We start from the raw sequence: 19,346 nt of genomic DNA, 5'->3' as shown, positions 1-19,346 counted from the left end.
GGTTGAATGAGACAGAAACTAGCTCTGACTTCATGAAATACACATCTAGTGAACACGTTGGACATTATAGTCAACAAATAATTAAACTGCACATGTGATTAATGAATTAAAATTGTGGTAAATACCAAGGAGACGAATGACCTGTCAATATTCACTGAGCACAGACACTTTAGTTTCATGGCATCCAGTCCTTAACACTCTGGAGAGGTTGCCATTATTAACCCATTACGCTGCTCCAGAAACAGGCACAGAGAGGTAAAGTTGCACACTCAAAGCCACACAGCTAGTATATGGTGGGGCCGTGGCGTGATGTCAAATCTCCAGCTTATAGGAACACACTGGGGCCCTGACCTGGTGTGACAGGAGGGTTGGAAAGACTTTCCAAGGAGGTAACATCTCCAATGGCGTACGTATACCTCCTGGAGGAGAATCATTCCTCCTCCTCCTTTTCGTTTTGCACAGTGCTAATTGAAAAATATGAAAAATATGTCTGTGGATTTCTATGCATTCCTAGAGTTTTGTCCAGACTCTCTCCTTTCAAATGGATTTTTGGTCTGTGCTTTTTGTCTTTCATCATGAGCTCACCTGCAGCTTCCTTCAAAAGCCTCCACTTCAGAGTATCAAGGCATATGCATCCTCCTTCACCTCCAAGAGGTTGCATTATGGCCTTCCAGCTTTATGGTATTTGGGATGATTAATCACTTTTAAATATGAAAAAAATTAACATGTCTGAAGCTTTCTTCCCCACTGTCAAATGTTTTGCTTTAACATAGATCCAGAATGTCTCCCTTTCCCAGTGATTCCAAAGCAATACATTTTCTGCTGAAAATTCAACTGCAGAAATCCCATCCAGAAGCCCCAAGCAATATATCTTAACATCTTAATTTCATTTAGGAGGAATGCAATGATTGATCATTTATCATTCTGAGATTGAGTGAACTATCTGGAGGATTCCAATCTATTGCTTCTATGCAACTGATGGGATATTCACATGTCTTCTGACTGCACGAGGGCTTTGGGGTGTAAGTTGTCTTTGAAGGAGTGGGATGCTAAAAAGATTATTGAGGGAGGGTCTGCCTTTACTAGCAAAGTATAACTCCAAGGCTTGACTTGCTCCAAATCAGAGCCTCTCAGTGATGGCCAAGATGCCTGTAAATCCCTGCACACAGAATCTTGCCTTCCTGCCCTTATCCTTTCATAGGTAACCCGGAAAGGCCTGCAGAAAACCTTGACATTCAACCTACTCACACTGATGGGACTTGACTTCTCATCCATGAGATTTCTAGTTAACCTAAAGCTGCTTTGTCAAAAAGAAATTTTTACCGTAGTATAAACGAAATGACACTTTCTCAGGACATCTGGGCCAGGCCATTGGCATCTTAGCTGCCATTTTGGTTTGCACATAGGACATCATTATAACCTCTCCTTGTTGGGTAGGGTTGCTTGGTCAGTAGCAAAAGTGGCTGGAATGCTACAGAATAAGATTTTTGGAATGCCAACAGTACCTCTGATCTTGTGCTATATGTGTGGTTAGGAGCAGGCAACAAAAATGTGGTCTTTGAGTCCAAGTATGTGTTCAATAATAGTAGATCCCAACTGAATACCTACTCTGTGTTTTATATGGTTAGGTTTTAAGAAACACACACAAAACAAGATGCTTCCAAAATTGCAATCCATCTCTGCAAACACGCACCTTCCCTGACTTGGCTGCAAGACTTTAAGATCTGGGTCTATATCTTATTCTTACTGCAGGAGGAGACACATAGCTGGGTCCCCTTCAGGGCTTCTGAAACATGCTGTTCCCTCTGCCTGAAGTACTTTCCCCATTGCCCTTTACCTGGCTGCCTCTGCTTCTTCTTAGATGTCGGCTTAAATGCCACTTCTTCAGAGGGGCAGTCCCTGACTATTGTCACCACTGAAATCCTCTTGCCAAACATTCCTTTAGCATTCTCTCCTTCCTTTCCCCTGCATACTCTTGCGTTTGAACAAGTTGGCACCATGTGTTTGTGTTAGTATTTGGTTAACATCTGATCACAGCCTCAGCTGTCTTTATGGGGATGGGCTGTGTACGTCTTGCTCACAGCAGTATTTCTTACACTCCTTTCACATGGTGGGTGCTCAACAAATCCATTGATAACAAACATTTATCAAATCCTTACTACACACCAGGAATAGTCAGTCCTACATGCTTTATAGCAGTGACTTTCTACTTTGGCACTATTGGCAATTGGGACTGCATAATTCTTTGTTGGGGGAGGGCTGTCTTGTGCTTTGTGGGAAACATAGCAGCATCCCTAACCTCTCCTCAACTAGATGCCAGTAGACCACCCCGCCCCCATGTTATGAAAATCGAAAATGTCTCCAGACATTGCCAATGCCTCTCAGTGGGGGATCCCACCCCACATTCCCTGTCGAGGACCGCTGATATGCACATATTAACACACTTAGTCTCCACAATCATCCCGTGAACCAGGCACGATTATTTTCCTTTGTTAGAGTTAAGAAATCTGAGGCCCAGAGTGGTTAAGTAACCTGCCCAAAGTCACATCACTAGTAGAAGCAGAACCAGATCAGAGGCAGCTGAGTTTCTCCATTTGAAGAAGTGTTGGAATGAGACAGGACTGCTCCAAGATCATATAGGTAAAAGGTGGCCAATGTGGGACTGGGACCTGGCCTTCTTCACCTTCACCCAGTAAGCTTTCTGGCCATGGCCCCGGGCTACATTTTCAGACTGTCCCAAACTAAGGGACAGGCTGGGCTGGGTTTCTGAAAGAACTCACAGATTGTAAGTAACTACATATCTTCTTTTCACTGACTGCCTCTCTTTCTCGGGATCAGCGGCCAGTGCTGCTCAGACCCTCCAGGAGCAAGGCTATTAGGAACCAACAAGGTGAGGTCAAGGGCACCTCACTCCTAGGCACGGAGGAGACTGGCTGAAATGCGACAGGGAAGTTGGGACTCAAGACCCAGGTTTTCCTACATCTCACTATGGTGGAGAGCCGGCAGTTCAGCCAAGCTGGGTGGCAGTCTAAGTTCAGGCATCACTTGCTCGAGTGACTCCATTCGTGGATCCTCAGTCTCTCACACACGGATGGATGGGAAAGATGACACTGCCCACCTCAGAGGGTTACCATGAGACAAAGCCTAACAGGAGGTCTTCACATGTGAGCCACCCATCTCTTCTTCCCCTTTCTAGTTTGGGTGACCTCAGGTAAGTCATTTAACCTCTCTGAGCCTCAGTTTTATTATTATTATTTTTAATCTACAAAGTGAAGATGATAATTTGAACCTCTCCAGTTGTTTGAGAAGATAAAATAAAATGAGCTCTCCTTATAAAGCTCCTAGACCTGTGTCTGACATGTAATAGGTGTTCGATTACCAGTAGTTCTTATTATCTCCCTCTCTATACTAGCCCAAACATTGCAGAGAGCCGGGCATCAGGACCAGCTTGATTCAGAGTGCGGACAGTACCAGTCTGGGATGTTCGAAGCCAAGGTTCTACATGGTCTGGACCAGGGCCCGGTCATCTTTATGAAAGGAAGCATGCAGAGCAAAGAGGAAGCACATCACAGGAGCCTGGAGGGAACAGAGGCAGAAGGAACCCAAACCTTTCTCTCAACTGCAAATTCCATGCGTCTGACCTGGGGCAACTCCGGCAGCCAGCCACATTGGCAGCCGCAGCCTTTCTCTTTGGGCCCTTTCCGTTGGCACAGCCCACCCGCTTTACAAAGCTTCAGCAGGGGTTTTTCATGGCTCCAGCTGTTAGATAAACTTTCAAGGATATTTCTGTGGCAGGTACAAACCTGGACAGGAAGCCTCAGGAAGAAATCCTAAATTAATTATATGTCAACATTTAAGCCACAAGAAGGAGCAGTTGTCATAAATTTTTGGGAGGTTAGAATCCGATTTTAGTTGTAAATGCGAGCGAGCTCACTGACTCACTTGTGAACGGGTGCCAACAAAATGATATATTTTACATTCTTTCACAGCTTGTTTTGGCAAAACACAATGAAAAAAAAGGGGGGGATTACAGTTTTTATTCTTCAGTGGGCCAAAATGTTCAATCATGCAAAAGAGCTACACCACACATGTGCCAAAGCAAAAGAAATTAGCTCAGTTTACCTGCTTTTTCTGTGGCCACCCTCTTTTATTGAGAAAGAAAGTCGGGCTGAAAATTCAAAAGAAGGCCATAGGTACTACAGTCACCTTGAGCACGGCCCAAGGCTGGACATTCCTGACAACAAATTAAGACTGACTCAAAACTGCCTTTCTGGTTTATCTTCAGCCCTGACCAAACCCTGGCATAACAACAGTCTCTCTGAAAAATTTCTCTGAGCATTGTTTCCTCGTTGAATGTGATGTTAGGTAGTCATTGGCAGAAAGGCAGAAAAGTCTCCTTTAATTTTCACAAAATTAGGAAGGCAGCTGAGCTACTGTTATTAGTTTTGCTTTCTGTTTACTTTCTCCTTTTTTCATTCAATCTGTTATTCAATTCAAGAAGCATTTATTTTGGCTGGCCATGAGCTAGGACTGGGGATTTGACCAGGGAATAAGATATAGACCCAGATCTTAAAGTCTTGCAGCCAAGTCAAGGCCATAGACAGTAGAGACAATTGTAATACAATGTGATGTGTGAGCTAAGGCCTTGGGTAGGCAAAAGAAGGAGCCCGGGGGTACCTGTCAGGGAGGGTCAGCAAAGACTCCTTGTAAGAGGTGCCTTCCAGGTTGAGAAAGTGAGGAATGATAAGTAGGAGGAAGAGGAGCTTTCAGACTGAAGAAGCAGACGTAAAGGCCTGAAATAGAGCCAGACCCGAGGCCGACTCAGCTGTAAGCCCGCAGGACAGCTGAATACAGAATGTGGAAGGGGAAATGATAGTGGCAGGGCAGTGAGGAAATCAAGGCCAGGCCATGCAGGCCTTTGCGGCTCCACTGGGAGCGCTTCCCTGAGGGCAGTGGGACACCACTGAAGGGGGATCTTGGCCGGATGCGTGATTTGAAAGGGTCCCCTTGGGGCAACGTGGAGGCTGGATAGAGACAGCTGTTGAGGCCATGGAGAGGCACGTAACCGTTCCTTGAGGGACAGACAACCCTGCAGGCAGTGGTGTTGATATGTTGAAGTCTTCGCTCCCGGTACCTGTGAAAGTGACCTTATTTGGAAATAGACTCTTTGCAGATGTCATCAAGTTAAGATGAGGTCATCCTGGATTAGGGTGGGCCTTAATTCAATGACTGGTGTCCTTGTACGAAGAGGGAAATTTGGACACAGAGATGCAGAGAACCCACACAGAGAGAATGCCAGGTGACAATGGAGGCAGAGAGTGGAGTAACGTGTCTGTGATTCAAGGAACGCCCAGGATTACAGCAACCTCTAGAAGGTAGGAAGAGGCAAGGGAGGATCCTCCTCTAGAGCCTTCAAAGAGAGTATGGCCTTACTGAGGCCTTGATTTTGGACTTCTAGACTTCAGAACTGTGAGAGAATAAATTTCTGTTGTTTTAAGCCACAATTTATTCTGTTTTAAACAACAGAATAAATTTCTGTTGTTTGTTACAGCGGCCCTAGCAAACTAACACAGGAGTCACGGTGGACTGCTGTATTAACACTCCCAACAGTACCAAACTCCAAGCTGCTTGTTCACTGAGACTGATGCGGTCTATTGCGGATAGAGTCATTTGAGGTCCAAGAAGCATCTCCCCTTGATTCTGGTTTCCTTTGACCTGGTTGAGCAGACAGTGCTCAGTTGCCTGAAACAGGCCTCTCCCAAGGGTGGCCATCCGTGAAAGAGTTAGCACCAAAAGTCAATATTTGTCCACAGGCAACAGTTGTGTTTGCACTATGAAAGCCCCCAACAGCTTTTGTTTTTTCCGCACAGATTTCAATCCCTGTGGCCTTCAAGCCATGAAGTAACTTTGTCCTGAGGAAACCCCTTAAGATGAGCCAGGAGGAACAAAAGTCCCAAACGGTAGGCTCTGGCAGGCAGTGGCTCAGGAAGCATGAGGGGACTGGTTCCCAGGCCGGGGTCTTCAGGACGCTCTGCAGACAATCACCCTGCTTGTGCTGCTCGCATGCCAGATTTTGCCATGTAGCTCAGCCAAGCCTTCTAGGCTCTCCCTCCATGCTGATCAGCTGTTCTCAGCTGGAGGTGCTAATGTCATCCGCTTCCCAGGGACCAGCTGACACAGCTGATGGGACTGAGGGCCAGTGGAACCACACAAGTCTCCACACCTCCTGCAGAAGGAGGAGATGCCCTGCCACCCTGGTTCTGCCTGAGTGGGGGTGGGGTTTCAGGAAGCATCTGCAGGACCAATCAGAGCCTAGTACGGTGCCTGGCACTAGGAGGTTCTTAATAAATAAGTAAACGAATAAAGATCATGGGCTTTTAACCCAACTGAATTTGAATTTAATCCTGGCCTGGTTCACGGTTAGCTGTGCAATCTTGAACAAGGAATTGCACCTTTATGGGCCACAACTGCCTCATCTGTGAGATGGAGAGACTAAAAATATAGAGGTGCTGAGATGATTAAACTAGATCATACACATAAGTGCTTAGTGGAGTCCTTGATAGAAATAAGGGATCAATAGATTGGCCATCGCTATTATCATTGTTTTTCTTCATGTAATCATGTGCCAATGTAACAGAAGTGCTAAAATTGCCAGTTCTAGACTCTGAGGGAGGGGTTGAGAAAGAGAAGAGAGGGTAGAGAAATCGTCATAAGTATTCAGTTTGCAACCTCATTCTATTGCTTTGATCATTTTAGGCTGTCATGATAACTCTATGACATAGGTCAAGAATTGTCATCTCCACTTCTGATAAGAAAATCTGAAGTTCGCAGCAATTAAGTAACTCAGGCAAATGCTGCCTAGCGATAAGTGGCAGAACAAGATCAAACTCAGAAGTTTTCCCATCACATCATGACAGAGCACAGAGGCACTCAATGACTTTTCCTTGAGTGAATGAATGAGAGATCCAATTCCAAAATGATCTCCAAGAATAGGTGGGGGAGAATAAGGGCTAAAAAAGACAAGATGGAAGCATCTGGAGACCTTCCTGGGTACTGCTTCCTATGTGGGTTTGAGCAAGTCACTTACCCTTCTCTGACCTCTGTCTCTAAATCTCTTGTAGTTCCCAAGCCCTTGGAGTGGGTAATAAAGAGGAGCCAGAAGTTACTGACTAGCAGTCATTTAATTTCCTGAGCCTCAGTTTCTCCATCTGTCCACTAGAGGTGATAACATCCCCACGGGCCTGCTCTAAGGCTCAGAGGTGATATGTACATGAAAGGGCTCTGCTCTGCAGATAGCACTGATGTTAAAAAGCATGAAGCAAAATATGATGGCAGATTGGAAAAGAGAATCGGAAGGAAGTGGCCCAAGATAAAAATGCATTAATATTAACCAACAGGTTCCTTCACAACAACAAAGCACTGAAACAATAATTTTAGAGAAACAAAACCCAGCCTAGGGAAAGTCTGCCAAAAGGAGCGGAAATGAAGGCACAACCAGTGGCCCTTGGCTTACCTATCTGGAAAACACAAGATAAAAAAGATTCTTTGTAAACCAATATTTGTAAAAGCCCCACTGGGCTTTTTGCCTGCTCAGACTGCCTATTATCTTGGCAAAGGATGAAAACAAGTGAATTCTTATTTAGAACAAGCATGAAGCAAATTCAGGTAAACGTTATCGTATCATCATGAGCTACCCTTTACTGAATACCTACTGTGTGCCCGGCACTGTGCCAGAAACTGTGCATAGATACTATATTTGGTAATTTTTTTTTAGCACTCTTACAATAGCCAATTATATATATATATTCATAGGTTTATTTATATATTTTCATAGGTTTATTAGTTGAACAGATATTTCTTGCCTGTCCATTATGTGACAGATATGTACTGTTTGGTACAGATACAATGGTGAACAAGGTCTAGTCTCCTCCTGTAAATTAAGGTTTCTCAATGTCAGCACTTTTGACTTTTGGGGCCAATACTTCTTTGTTTGATAACTCTTTGTCATGGGGGAAATGTCCTGTGAATTGTAGGAGGTTTGGCAGCATCCTTGCCCTCTTCCCACACAGATGCCAGTGGCATCCTAGTTTGACAACCAAAAAGTGTCTCCAGACTTGGCCAAATGTCCTTGGGTTGGGAGGATTGCTCTCCACGGAGGACCACTGCCTTAAAAAGATGAGGAAAGTGAATCTCAGAGAGGCAAAGTCCAAGATTGCACAGCTAGTAAGGGTGTCATAGTAAAGGCAGAAGAAGGCGCTGATCTTTGACACTGATGTGACTGTGTTTCTGCGTGTTCAGATCTGGAGGTGAGAGAACTCAGGCCAGAGCCACTGTGATCTTGTCTTGTTTACTATTAGTGCGTGTCTACCCTTCAACTTTACGTTTGTATTCTTTGGCTTTTTCTTTCCCTATCTGTCAAATAGCATCAGTCACAAACATTTAATTCTTGAGAGTTGGAGAAAACTCTAAGCAGCCCACATTCTAAACCCAAGATATCCTTGCATATTGCTCCGAACATAAATCAGTTCTCCAATGAGCCCCTGGATGACCCTTCGGAGCACAGTTCACGTTTCGACTCGTCCTACAGTAAGTCAGTGGGCATGTACAGAAAGTCTTAGAGGAAAGAGAATTGGGATTATTATATTCCCAAAATATACTGAAATTTTTAAACTTCAAAGTTGTATTTCAGTTCCAAGAGTAGCCTAACCTTTGCAAAGGTTACTCTGCAAATATATGCTAGTTAAGAATTCCCTGGGAGAATGTCTGCCAGGATCCTAAGCCTACATTCATATCTAATTTATAATCACCCTGGAAAAAACGGGTTCCTTTTACAAGGAGCTCACATTACCCCTGGTCTGGCATTGTGCAGAGATGTGACAGGTGCAATTTATGTGAATAACCACTGCAATCAGCCTCACTTAAGAAGCAACCAGGGACTTATCTTCAGAGAGAGAAACTGCTGAGTCACACGGTCAACTGCTGCTCTCCAAAATGCTTCCAAGACCACTGGTTTCTACTATTGACCAGATTCAGAAGACATGCAGAAGTAATACACAAGATAAAAAATAGCCATCTATTAGGATCTAAGTTCCCTGGCCCAGGAGACTAGAGTTCTAGTTCCAACTTTACCGTTCACTCATGCTGTGATCTGAAACAAGACTTTCCCTTTACTGAGCCTCAAGTTCCTCATCTGTAAAATTAGGTCATTGGACTACATGAGAACAAAAGATCTGTCTTGCTTTAACAGTCAATGATTTGTCCAGAAGTTTCCTCTTCTCCACAGTAGTTGTGGCCCATAGCCTGGGAATTCCTCAGGGGAAGGGACTATGGAGATGATGACACTGATAATAATATCCCGTGGCAGACATTCCTTGAATGAATGACTCAATGGATGAGTATGGGAGTGGTTTTCCTGCAATTTAAGAACTGAGCTGCCTCTGCCATCTTATTTGATCCCAAACCAAGGATAACTTACTCTGGGACATAAGGGATTTACAGGTTTATGAAAACCATCGTGTGGGCCAGGGGTTGGCAAGATAGTAAAGGGTCAGAGAGTATATACTTTAGGCTTTGTGGGTCTTATGGTCTTTGTCACAACTACTCAATTCTGCAATTGTGGCATGAAAGCAGCCATAGACAGTAAGTAAATGAATGGGTGCGGCTGTGATCCAATAAAACAAAAATAGGTGGCAGGCTGGATCTGGCCATGGGCCGTAGTCGGCTGGCCCCCAGTGGGTGGCCAAAGCATCTGACATGTGTCCTCTCCATCTGGATCAGCCCGTGGTACTCCGGGACTGGACAGCAGCACAACCACTTCCTGAAAGATCTGCGATAATAAGAGCCCCATTTCTCCCTCCACTCATCTTCAGTAGTCAGAGCCTACAAATATCTCCTTACAAGAACTCCATTTTCAGCTGAGGAGTAAAGATCTCCAAGATTACTGGCACCAAAAGCCACAGCGTCTCCCTGCATTAGGCTGGGGCCTCAAGAGCAGGGAAATGAGATGGAAGGGATGGGTGGAAGTGGAGCGCCCATGCATGGGAACTTGGCTCATCTTCCCTAGAAAATCAAATCCAAGTGTTAAAAGAGTTACGATGCCCAGTTATTGCAGGCAGCAGTTCGGAGGTGGGGGTGGGCTGTGCTCCCACCAGAACACCTTTCCGGCTCACACAGGAGCACAATTTGGATTCTAACAGGACTATGAAGGAATAGTTTGATTGTGAGGTCATCACATGAGGCTCTGGAGCCCAAATGACCTTTTGAAGTCTGCTCAGGGAACCTCATTATGTTGAATTTCTGAGTCGATTCCTTCTCTGATTTTTTTCCAAGTCTCTTGCCCCTGCATTCCTTTGACTAGATTTTTGCCTCGATAGAGAGTCACAGGCGAGGGGCGGAGAGGCATGGAGGGAACCAAGAGGAAAGACCTGAATATAAGTGAATAATCCACCCTGGGGGCCTTGGTCTGCTACTCCTTAGGCTGGGCTTGCTGGCCAGGATGTCTTTAAGGAGCAGTAATTCTCCAGAAGGCAAGATTCCCACTGCTTACCAGCACAATTCGGAATGAATTGATGCAACCCTCGAGTCGCGAGCAGGAACCCTTGCCAAAGCAAGCACAGTGTTTCTTATCTTGTAAAGCAGTCATTGGGAGTAGCTTCTAGAGAAAGGAAACCGACCCCTCCACATGATGAGCCACCCCTCCCTTGCCCCTTGAACATTAATGTGTTTGCTCAGTCCACTGTCTGCCCCTGATGCGCATTTGTGTCCCTGCTGCCATTTTTCATAGTAATGACTTTCCACTTCCTGCTCTCAGAATGTCAGCGCACAGAGATGTCCCCACAGATCCTCGGTTCCCTTTAAAAAGATGATAAAGGGTGGCCTGGCGTATAACCACACGCACAAATCACCGATACTCGTGATCTAGTCAGGAAAGGAGGTGACTCTCCCCCTGATTTCAACCTGCCGACGGGAACTCTCAGCCAGGCCCGCACTTCCAGCTCGGGATGGAAACTACTTCCCTGCCTGGCTGTCTTTCTTAGAAAGCTGGGCTTTTTCTGGGCCACCACCGGCAACGATAGGACACAATCTCCCTCTTCTCTCTTTCCAGCTTCAACATATTTGAAAAATTTTAAGGCACCAAGCAGACCTGGGGGTGCTCCTCTCACTGGTTTGAATGAGAGGCTTGGAAATTTCACAGTCATTAAACATGCTTGTAAAATAATTGGCAAAGAAAACCCAGGGAACTGTCCTCCAAGCTTCAGCCTTTCCGTGCAGATGGTCCAGCTCCGAGGCGGCTTCATCCCAAGACTCCAGGGCCACACAAGAGGATCGCTGGAGCAACACCATCCCCTCCACAGGAGCTCTGATCTCTTTTGCGGTTTAAAGACAGGAGGGCATTCCCAAGTAACTGCGACTTGCAGAAGCCCTCACATGAACAGAAGGGCCACAGGGCTAATGTCTAGTCCTTCCTAGATCCGTGGCCTTGTGCCAGCTTCAGCGTCAACGTACAGGGAGACCTGGGTTAAATCGCTCAGCTTTTCAGTGCTTTGATCAGGGCCCCTCTCGCTGTACGGGCCTCTCCCTCTGACCTAAGGACCAACACTAAATACTTACTTTCCCTTTATCATTACAAGCATCACCCGCAATAGGGACTCCTATTATGTGCTAGACATGAGCTAACACTGGAGTACCAAACTCAGTAAGACTCATCTCTGCTCTCAAACAAACAAGCAAACCTCTCCATCTAATATCTCAAGTGTGTGATAATCACGAAGATACTTTTTGAGCACAAACCAGGTGCTAAGTATAGTTTCTAAAGCTGCTTCTATACAGTAACTCATCAATACTCCCCAAGTCCCTTTTAAATAGGTACCCTTTTCATTCTAGTTTGAGACAGACCACCAAGAACCTAATAGGTCACACAGTGTGTCACACAGGTACTAAGTGATGATGGAGCCAGGGTCAAGCTCAGCCTCACTGCAGGTCCCTCTCAAGCTGCACCCCCACCTCAAGGACATAAAGGTGGCGTGGGGTGCCTTCCTCACTTGTGCCGTGATATTGGTGAATGGGCTCACTTTTTCGTTTACTTCAAAATATTTTAATAAACCCTTCTCAGGAGCCTGACTCAATGTTACATGCTGAGATTATAGCAGCAGCTGAGAAAGACATGGTCCCTGCTCTCACAGGGCTCATTACAGAGCAGGAAAGATGCTCTCCCCAGCCCCCGTCCCCCACTCCGAAAACCCTTTTCACTGGTGAATAATACCCTTTCTCCCTGGAACCCTGAGACATGAGTCAGAAAACATCTCCCCAGCTGACAAGCCTGGCTAAACTGCACAGACATGGGAGTCAAGGCTGGAAGGAGCTCAGGGTAAGGCCTCATTTTCCCAAACTATATTTCTCACCTAACAGGGCTATTTTCTTGGCCAGCAAAAAAAATGGGTCCCTCAGGGGACAAAGTGAAGTCTAGCAGGGGAGTCACAGACAAAGTGAAGTCTAGCCGGGGAGTCACAGACAAAGTGAAGTCTAGCAGGGGAGTCACAGACAGGAGACAGAGGTCTCCTGGGCATGGAGGCTGAGTCCAAGTAGCACGCTTCAGTGATTCTGGAGGTGGGATGAGGGGCGGGGGGGAGCTTGTGACAGGAGATTCCGACCAGGGCTCAGGACTCTTCATCTCTATCTCCCCTCTATGTCCTCAACGATAATGGCAATATTCCTATCAATCATATTAGGAACCACCACTTGTTGAGTGCTCTGTGCCAGACATCGGGCCGAACACATGCTGAGTGTTTTGGCATTTAATCTTCATGTCACCCTATAAGGTGGGTGATCATGTTCCCATCCTAATTCTGATCCCATTCTCCGTATGACTGTTGTCTCAGACAAAAGGAGGCAAAGGAACCAAAGAGTAGAAGATTGCAAAGAAGGGATGAGAAAATGAGAGGTGATAAGAGGTTAGGGGGATGAGGAGAGTGGTGGAGAACCAGTGGCAGTTTATACTATCGGGGCTGGTGTGTGGATGTCAAGATTACAGCTAACAAAACAGCAAAGTGTGTGCCCCTCCTGGGGGGGGGGGGACTGCCCAGGGTCTCAGGATGCCCCTGTTTTCCATGACTCTGCATAAGCACTCACACAAGTCCTCTAGGACAGCTCTGCACTTTCTCTCTTCTATGTCTCGAGGTTCCTTATGCAATTTCCTGTGAACTAAAGGTTCCATATTATTTTGATGATATAGAGAAAGTAAAGCCCTAAGCGGCGGTCACCCAGTGGGTAAACGGTGGTGCAGAAAGTGGCCTCTACGATCAGGTGTTGGGTTTGAACTCCCAGCTCTACCACTGAACTGTCCAGGTGCATTGGGCAAGTTAAATCATCTCGTAAAGCCATTGCTTTTGCTGTAAAAGGATAAGAGGGACTTCTCACTGGATGGACGGAAGGATTTGCTGATAACACCCACTAAAGAATTTATCACAGAGCCTAGCACAAAGCAATAGCCCAATAAGCAGTAGCAAGTGTTATCTGCGGTCTCATTCAGATTCTCACTCTTATTCTTGAAGTCAGGCTACAATCTGAAGTTAGCACCAAGCAATGACATGAGGTTCCCCAGTCATTTCAGAACCAGGACCCAAATAGAACAGTAGGGTCCCCGTGCAGAGAAAACAGTTAGGCATCATGGTTAGTGGAAGACGTAAGGGTAGAGAGATGTGGTACCCTCAATGAATCCAGTGACTGGAGTCTAGCATCTGGAACAGCCTGGGGGACATGTGGCCATAACTCACCCTGGTGTAGCCAGAATGCAGGATTACACTGCGTATGACATCAGCATATTATTTCAGTGCCTCGGAACTTCATTTCCTCACCAGGTTTCCGAGTGGGGCTGACACATGTTCCCCCTCATCTTGCCCGACTTGTTATTTCACCAGGCCCCTCTACCAAATGACAGGGGAACTAGCCCCTGGAATATTGGAAAGCAGAAAACTACAAAAAGAAGTGGGTACCGTAAGCCAGCTTGCCGGGATTCTACTACATGACAGCCTTCCAAATTCGATGATGGCCAAGAGTGTGTGAGCGTGTGCGGGCCTGGGGATATTAATTTTAGAAAAAGAAGCTGGGAGCAGGGAGAGAATAAAGTGAAAGTCCATCCTAAGCTACAACTGAGCAGTGACACTGGAGCACAAGTTTTATACCCAGGACACACGCTTCTGGGGAAACTGAGGGTCTGGTGACTGGTGAGAGCCACAGGCAGCAAATGACAGTGGAAAAGGAGACTAAAACAAGGCTCCTGCATGGGAATGAGGCTGTTTAAACCCTCTCCCTGCCCCGTGAGATCTGGGAAAGGGGGCGAGACCACCTCCCCCACCCTACATCCTCTTCCGTCCCTGTTATTAAAACAACACAAAACAATAGTTTAAAGTCCCCAATTCCAACTCATTGTCCCCAGTGCGGCCAGAGTGAATTTACTAAAACATAAAAGCGATTAAGCCCCTCCCTTGGGTAAGACCCTTCCCTAGCTCCCCATTGTTCTCAGGAGAAAGGCACAAGGCCACTTCACCTCTTCCAGCTTCTTTCATCATCCCAGCTGCCTCCACTCTCTCATCTAGCTCTCTCCTTGCACCTGACTACTAAACTCACCTTTCAGATTTCAGGTTAGACAGCAGCTCTTCCACCAGGTAGTCTTCCCTGAGGCCCTGGTCTGAGTTAGACATTTCTCGCCCTTATTCCCAAGGCCCTCACACCCACCCACCCATTCCTGGCACTTCTCACACATATCTATCTGCCTGGCTTTGTCAGCTCCACCGTGAGCTCCATGGGGACAAGGACCCCGTCTATACAGTTCACTGCTGTACCCTAGCACTGTGACCACAGCATAGTATGAGCCCAATAAGTATTTGTTGCTCCACTAAGCTGACTTTGATGCAGGGCCTGGGATAACGTCTTACAGAATTCAGATTTACCAGTCTCTGTCTAAGGAGTTGAAGTCATAAACTGACATATCGTGAAATATAAAAATTGAAACTTAAAGAATGTGAACTTCTTGCCTTCTGCAGAGGGGCCACACTAAACACAGGGGTGTAGGCAATGGCTGGAGCGGGGGAGGCCCCTACTCTCCCACTCAGATATCAAGAGACCCTGCTGGAAGTGGGGGCAGGTCCTAGATTGCCGTCGGTAGCATGCTGATGGCCTCCCACCCCTCTCTGCATAATGTCTCAACCACACCGGAAGGGACTGTGAAACCTCAAGCTTTTGCCTTGAAATTACAGGCATCTAAACCTGTAGCTTAAGAACTTTTGCCACATGTAATTATTGACCTGAGACATCAGTCACCTTCAAAAAAGTCTACGCTGACAGAGCGCAAAAGAAAAGCGTCTAGAATATCAAAAGGTAAAAGGTCCAGATTAAAAAAGGAGATGCTAGGAGGGCTTTTCCCAAGTCATAGCCTTTAATTGACTCCAGTCTCTGCCCAGCACCTTGGCCTCCTTTGTCAGCACGCCGGGAGGTGGGGCGGGCTCCACCGACAGGAGTGACTCTGCGGACCAGTGGGCCAGCAGCCACATTTCCCCGAGAAATCTCCCCTTACGGCCTTGTTGCATGCCACAAGGAATCAATGTCTAGAATGACAAGTCTGCTGAAGGAACGGTCTTAGAAGTTAGGACAGGTTTGGGGTGTAGAAGCAGAGGACGGTTCCCCCTCTGAAGTGACAGACTCCAGAAAAGCCTTTGGAGTATCGAGTGGTGAAATGCCAGGCCTGAGACTTGACAAAGCCTGGCCCGGCTGACTGGCATTTTTAATTCAAAGGTCAGTTGAACAAATTTCATAGTCAGCTTATTCCTTCAGGTCCCAGTTTACCAATCCGTGAAGTGGTTCTAAAAATCTCTCAATGTCTCTGCCCTCCCACTCCCATTTCAGAGCAGAGATGTATTTTTAAATAAAGCAAGGACCCTTCCCATGAAAGCTGCATGTGCAATTTAGGCAGGCCTCTAGGTTCAGTACGAATGCAGTTTTGCACTATTTCAGATATAAAGAAATCACAGGCTGCCTTGGAAGGGAATTAAAAAGACAACCCAGAGTGGTTCCCGCTTATTTCTGCATGGAGAACCCATGCAGTGGTGACACATATTTCAACACTTTTTTTTGCTGTTATGTTTCATTAGCATTTTACTTTTCTGCAAAGAAGTCCAAAAATAAACCAATGGGCTTTTGAACTACAAATGAAAGCTGCGTCTATTAGTCTATCAGAACACTGCTCTCCCCCTCCCAAATCGTGAACAAACCCCACCACCTTAGATTTGTCTCTCTGGTAGGCATGTGGGAGGTACTAGGGAGGAGAAGCTCTGTATGATCAGCCTGTCAAAGCTTGAATTGATTTAGGATGAAAACTTGAAAACCGGTATCAAAAGGAATGTCAAGCAGAGAAATCTAAATACAAATTAAAATCTGTTTAGAGGCTATAGACAGACTATCATCTCTTTCTCTTTGGGTTTCTGTCCCCAGCTTTTTCTTTTTTTCTGAATTTCCTATCAACCCGTGAGACTTTGCTGGGCAAAACCCAGCTCTCCTCCGGTTGCTGGGCTGTGCTTATTAAATGTGGATGAATGTCAATGTCGCCCAGCTCATTAATAATTGATTTCCAGCCCTGTCTCTATTTGCAGAGCAGAAGCCACTTACAGAGTCTATTATTCCAACTCTGTGTGTGGGTCATGGGGCCAAAGAGGTTCCACCAGGGGTAACCTTTGTTGACAGCAATCACCATGGCAACTCCACACATCTCCAGCCTCAACTCAGATGCTCAAGAAGGTGAGGAGTCCTTCCTTGCACCGGGGCCTGAGCTAAATGGCTACATGAACAACACTGCTGGCAAAAAGGGATTTTTCCGTTTTAATTTTTGGTCTTCGTCAAACGGATTTAACTAACATTTTTGGAAACATTCATGGAAAAGGGTATTTTCAGATGTAAAAAACAAAACCCTGTTTTTCTTTCTTTCTCCTCAGGGAAAAGATAAAGATAAAGTAAATCCCCCTCTGGCTGCTTTTAGGTCATTTTAAGTCAATGAAACCTATATCATCCCAGAATAAGCGATTATTTCTTTTCCACCCGACCAAGGACTGCAAGCTTAGACGGGAAGAATTACTGTTTTGCTTCAGCCATCTATTAATATTTTGTCCTACCAGCCATGCTTCCTCTATCTCACTACTCTGTCTTTGAAGATTTCCCCCAGTAAATTAATGTTTAACAATTAAATGAAGCCAGCAGAGAGTTTTGAAAGATCCACGCAATTACTGATTGGGTGGGCGTGCAAAGCCTTTAATTTAAGTGGGAAACATTTCTCAAATTATGGCCTGAGACCTCACAGCTAATTACATAACTTTCTGCATCTGAAAAAACATAAGCTGAGGAAACGCAAACAGAATCACACTGATAATGAGAGAGAAAAACCTGGAAGTGGGTCCATCTATTATTTTAGAAAACAGAGCTACTAGTCATATCAATGAAGGGTGCACAGAAGCACAATGCTAGAACTCCACAGGGTTTGAGAGATCATCTGTCCCATGTTTGCCAAACTGAGGCAGAGCGCTTGCCAAACTGAGGCAGAGCGCTTGATTTAAAAAGGTATTGTGGCCAAATATATTTGAGAATAGTATATATTTCATCTGTGCTTGGAGATTTTCCAAGGCACATTTTCATAGTGAAGGCTCTGGATAAGTCCTGCAATGAAATAACTTAATTTTATTTAGTCCGGATTTGGCCAAATTTATGTGATTGTCTAAAAAAAAAAAACAAAACAAAACAAAAAAAACCCCCAACTTCTTTAAGTAATGTTTATTGAGATAAATGAAAGATACTTATTAAATAAATAATACTGATTTAATACACCCATGGGGAATTTTTTTTTTTTTTTAAATAAACACTTAATGGTTCTGTGGAACCTGTATTTCTCAGAATACACTTTCGGATATGCTGATGGAATCTCATACCTCATAAACAAAGATACTGAGTCTCAGGAAGAGAGTACGATTTTCTCAAGGTCGTAAGGGCATCTTAGGAGGGTCTTGGAGGAAGAGAATGGTGGACCACTGCCTTCCTAGGTCAATGCCCTGTGGATTAGATCTCACTGATGCCTCCCTGAGGGGTGAGCATTGAGACATAAATAGACTGGATGGTTTTCAGGTCCATGATCAGGGTAAGTCAATGTTTCTTTCTACGATGTCTTTAAAAGATTGTGCTTTTTAAGTGAGAAGGCAGAATGCACTTAGGGAATTGGGGTGATGTGTACTTGGGAGACTGGGGTGCCAGTCATCAGAGGAGGTGCCCACTGAGCATTCATGTGAATCATTTCACACCTTTCTCTTCTATTCTGGCTGATAATAGCTTGATGTGGTAGGAACGTTCCAGAATAAAATCTAAGGTACTAGGCTGGTGCTAGCTACAAAACACGGACACTGAGGTGGCTGGGGATGGGGCGGGGTAAGAGGTAGCCTATTTTCACTTGGGAGAAGAAAATATAAGAGTTAATGACACCTTAGCCACTGACTTGCTGTTTGAGCTCAGGACATGCCTTCTTAACCGAGGTCTTAGAGTCCTCATTTGTAAAACGAGGGAGGTGGACCCCAGCATCTTGAAGGTGCCTCCCAGCTTTAGCATTCTTTATCCTACTCTCCTGGGAGTAACACTCTAAACCACATTCACACAAAGACTGTACCATGAATAGCTGCTTTTAAAGTCAAAATCCTCTTCTCTGGGAAAGAATCCTCTTTGTTCCTTGAAAGAGCGAGGTCAGTTCAGACCAGCACCCCACAGAACAAATGCTTATGCAAAGCTTATGCAGTTTCTGGGAGGCACCTAGGGCTGTTCTGTAGGGTTGGCTGTTGTAACTCCCCAGGGACTGTGAGTCCTTCAGATAACAGTTTCTCTTGTTATAGTCTGGCTCCCACTCCCTACGAAGAAAGCAAGAAGTACAGATGTGCAGAAGCCAACAAATACACACACACACACACACACCCCACCTGGCTCACACACACAAACACACACACATACATACATACATACACATATATATTAAAACAATATATGTATACAGTTTTCTTTGGAAGAGAATCTCAAAAACTCAGATAAGTTAGGTCTCAAGTTTGGGTTCAGCTCAGGTCTTCCTCCTGATCAAAAGTTTCCATTCCTGAAATGCTATCTGAGAGAAAACAACTTCATTCAGGACATCAAGCCGTGAAGTCATCAACTTTTGAAAAATATCAACCTCCCAGACCACCATCTGTTATGAAAGCTACATGCAATGTACAAGGTTGTTAGTTTTTTTGGCCAGAACTTCAAATTCCATGCTTCTAAAAATTAAGATGACAAAC

General features: G+C 45.3%; 1 protein-coding gene across 3 annotated transcripts in view; it reads right to left on the bottom strand.

Annotated features, from left to right (window-relative positions):
* The window catches only part of ERC2 (ELKS/RAB6-interacting/CAST family member 2), a 907,956-nt gene that overhangs the window by 13,444 nt on the left and 875,166 nt on the right, over positions 1-19,346 (bottom strand). The window contains exon 17 of one of the 3 annotated variants that reach the window (XM_039867401.1): positions 13,150-13,200. The exons of the other annotated variants lie outside the window; for them this stretch is intronic. Coding sequence (XP_039723335.1) covers positions 13,165-13,200 — 36 coding nt within the window. The 3' untranslated portion in view covers positions 13,150-13,164. Of the gene's footprint in view, positions 1-13,149; positions 13,201-19,346 lie in introns of those variants that run through there. 3 annotated transcript variants of the gene reach the window in all.

This window comes from Pteropus medius, unplaced genomic scaffold (assembly GCF_902729225.1).
Source record: "Pteropus medius unplaced genomic scaffold, Ma_sr-lr_union100, whole genome shotgun sequence".
Taxonomy (NCBI): domain Eukaryota; kingdom Metazoa; phylum Chordata; class Mammalia; order Chiroptera; family Pteropodidae; genus Pteropus; species Pteropus medius.
The sequence above is the reverse complement of the archived record's forward strand: the minus strand, read 5'-3'. Positions and strand labels throughout refer to the sequence as shown.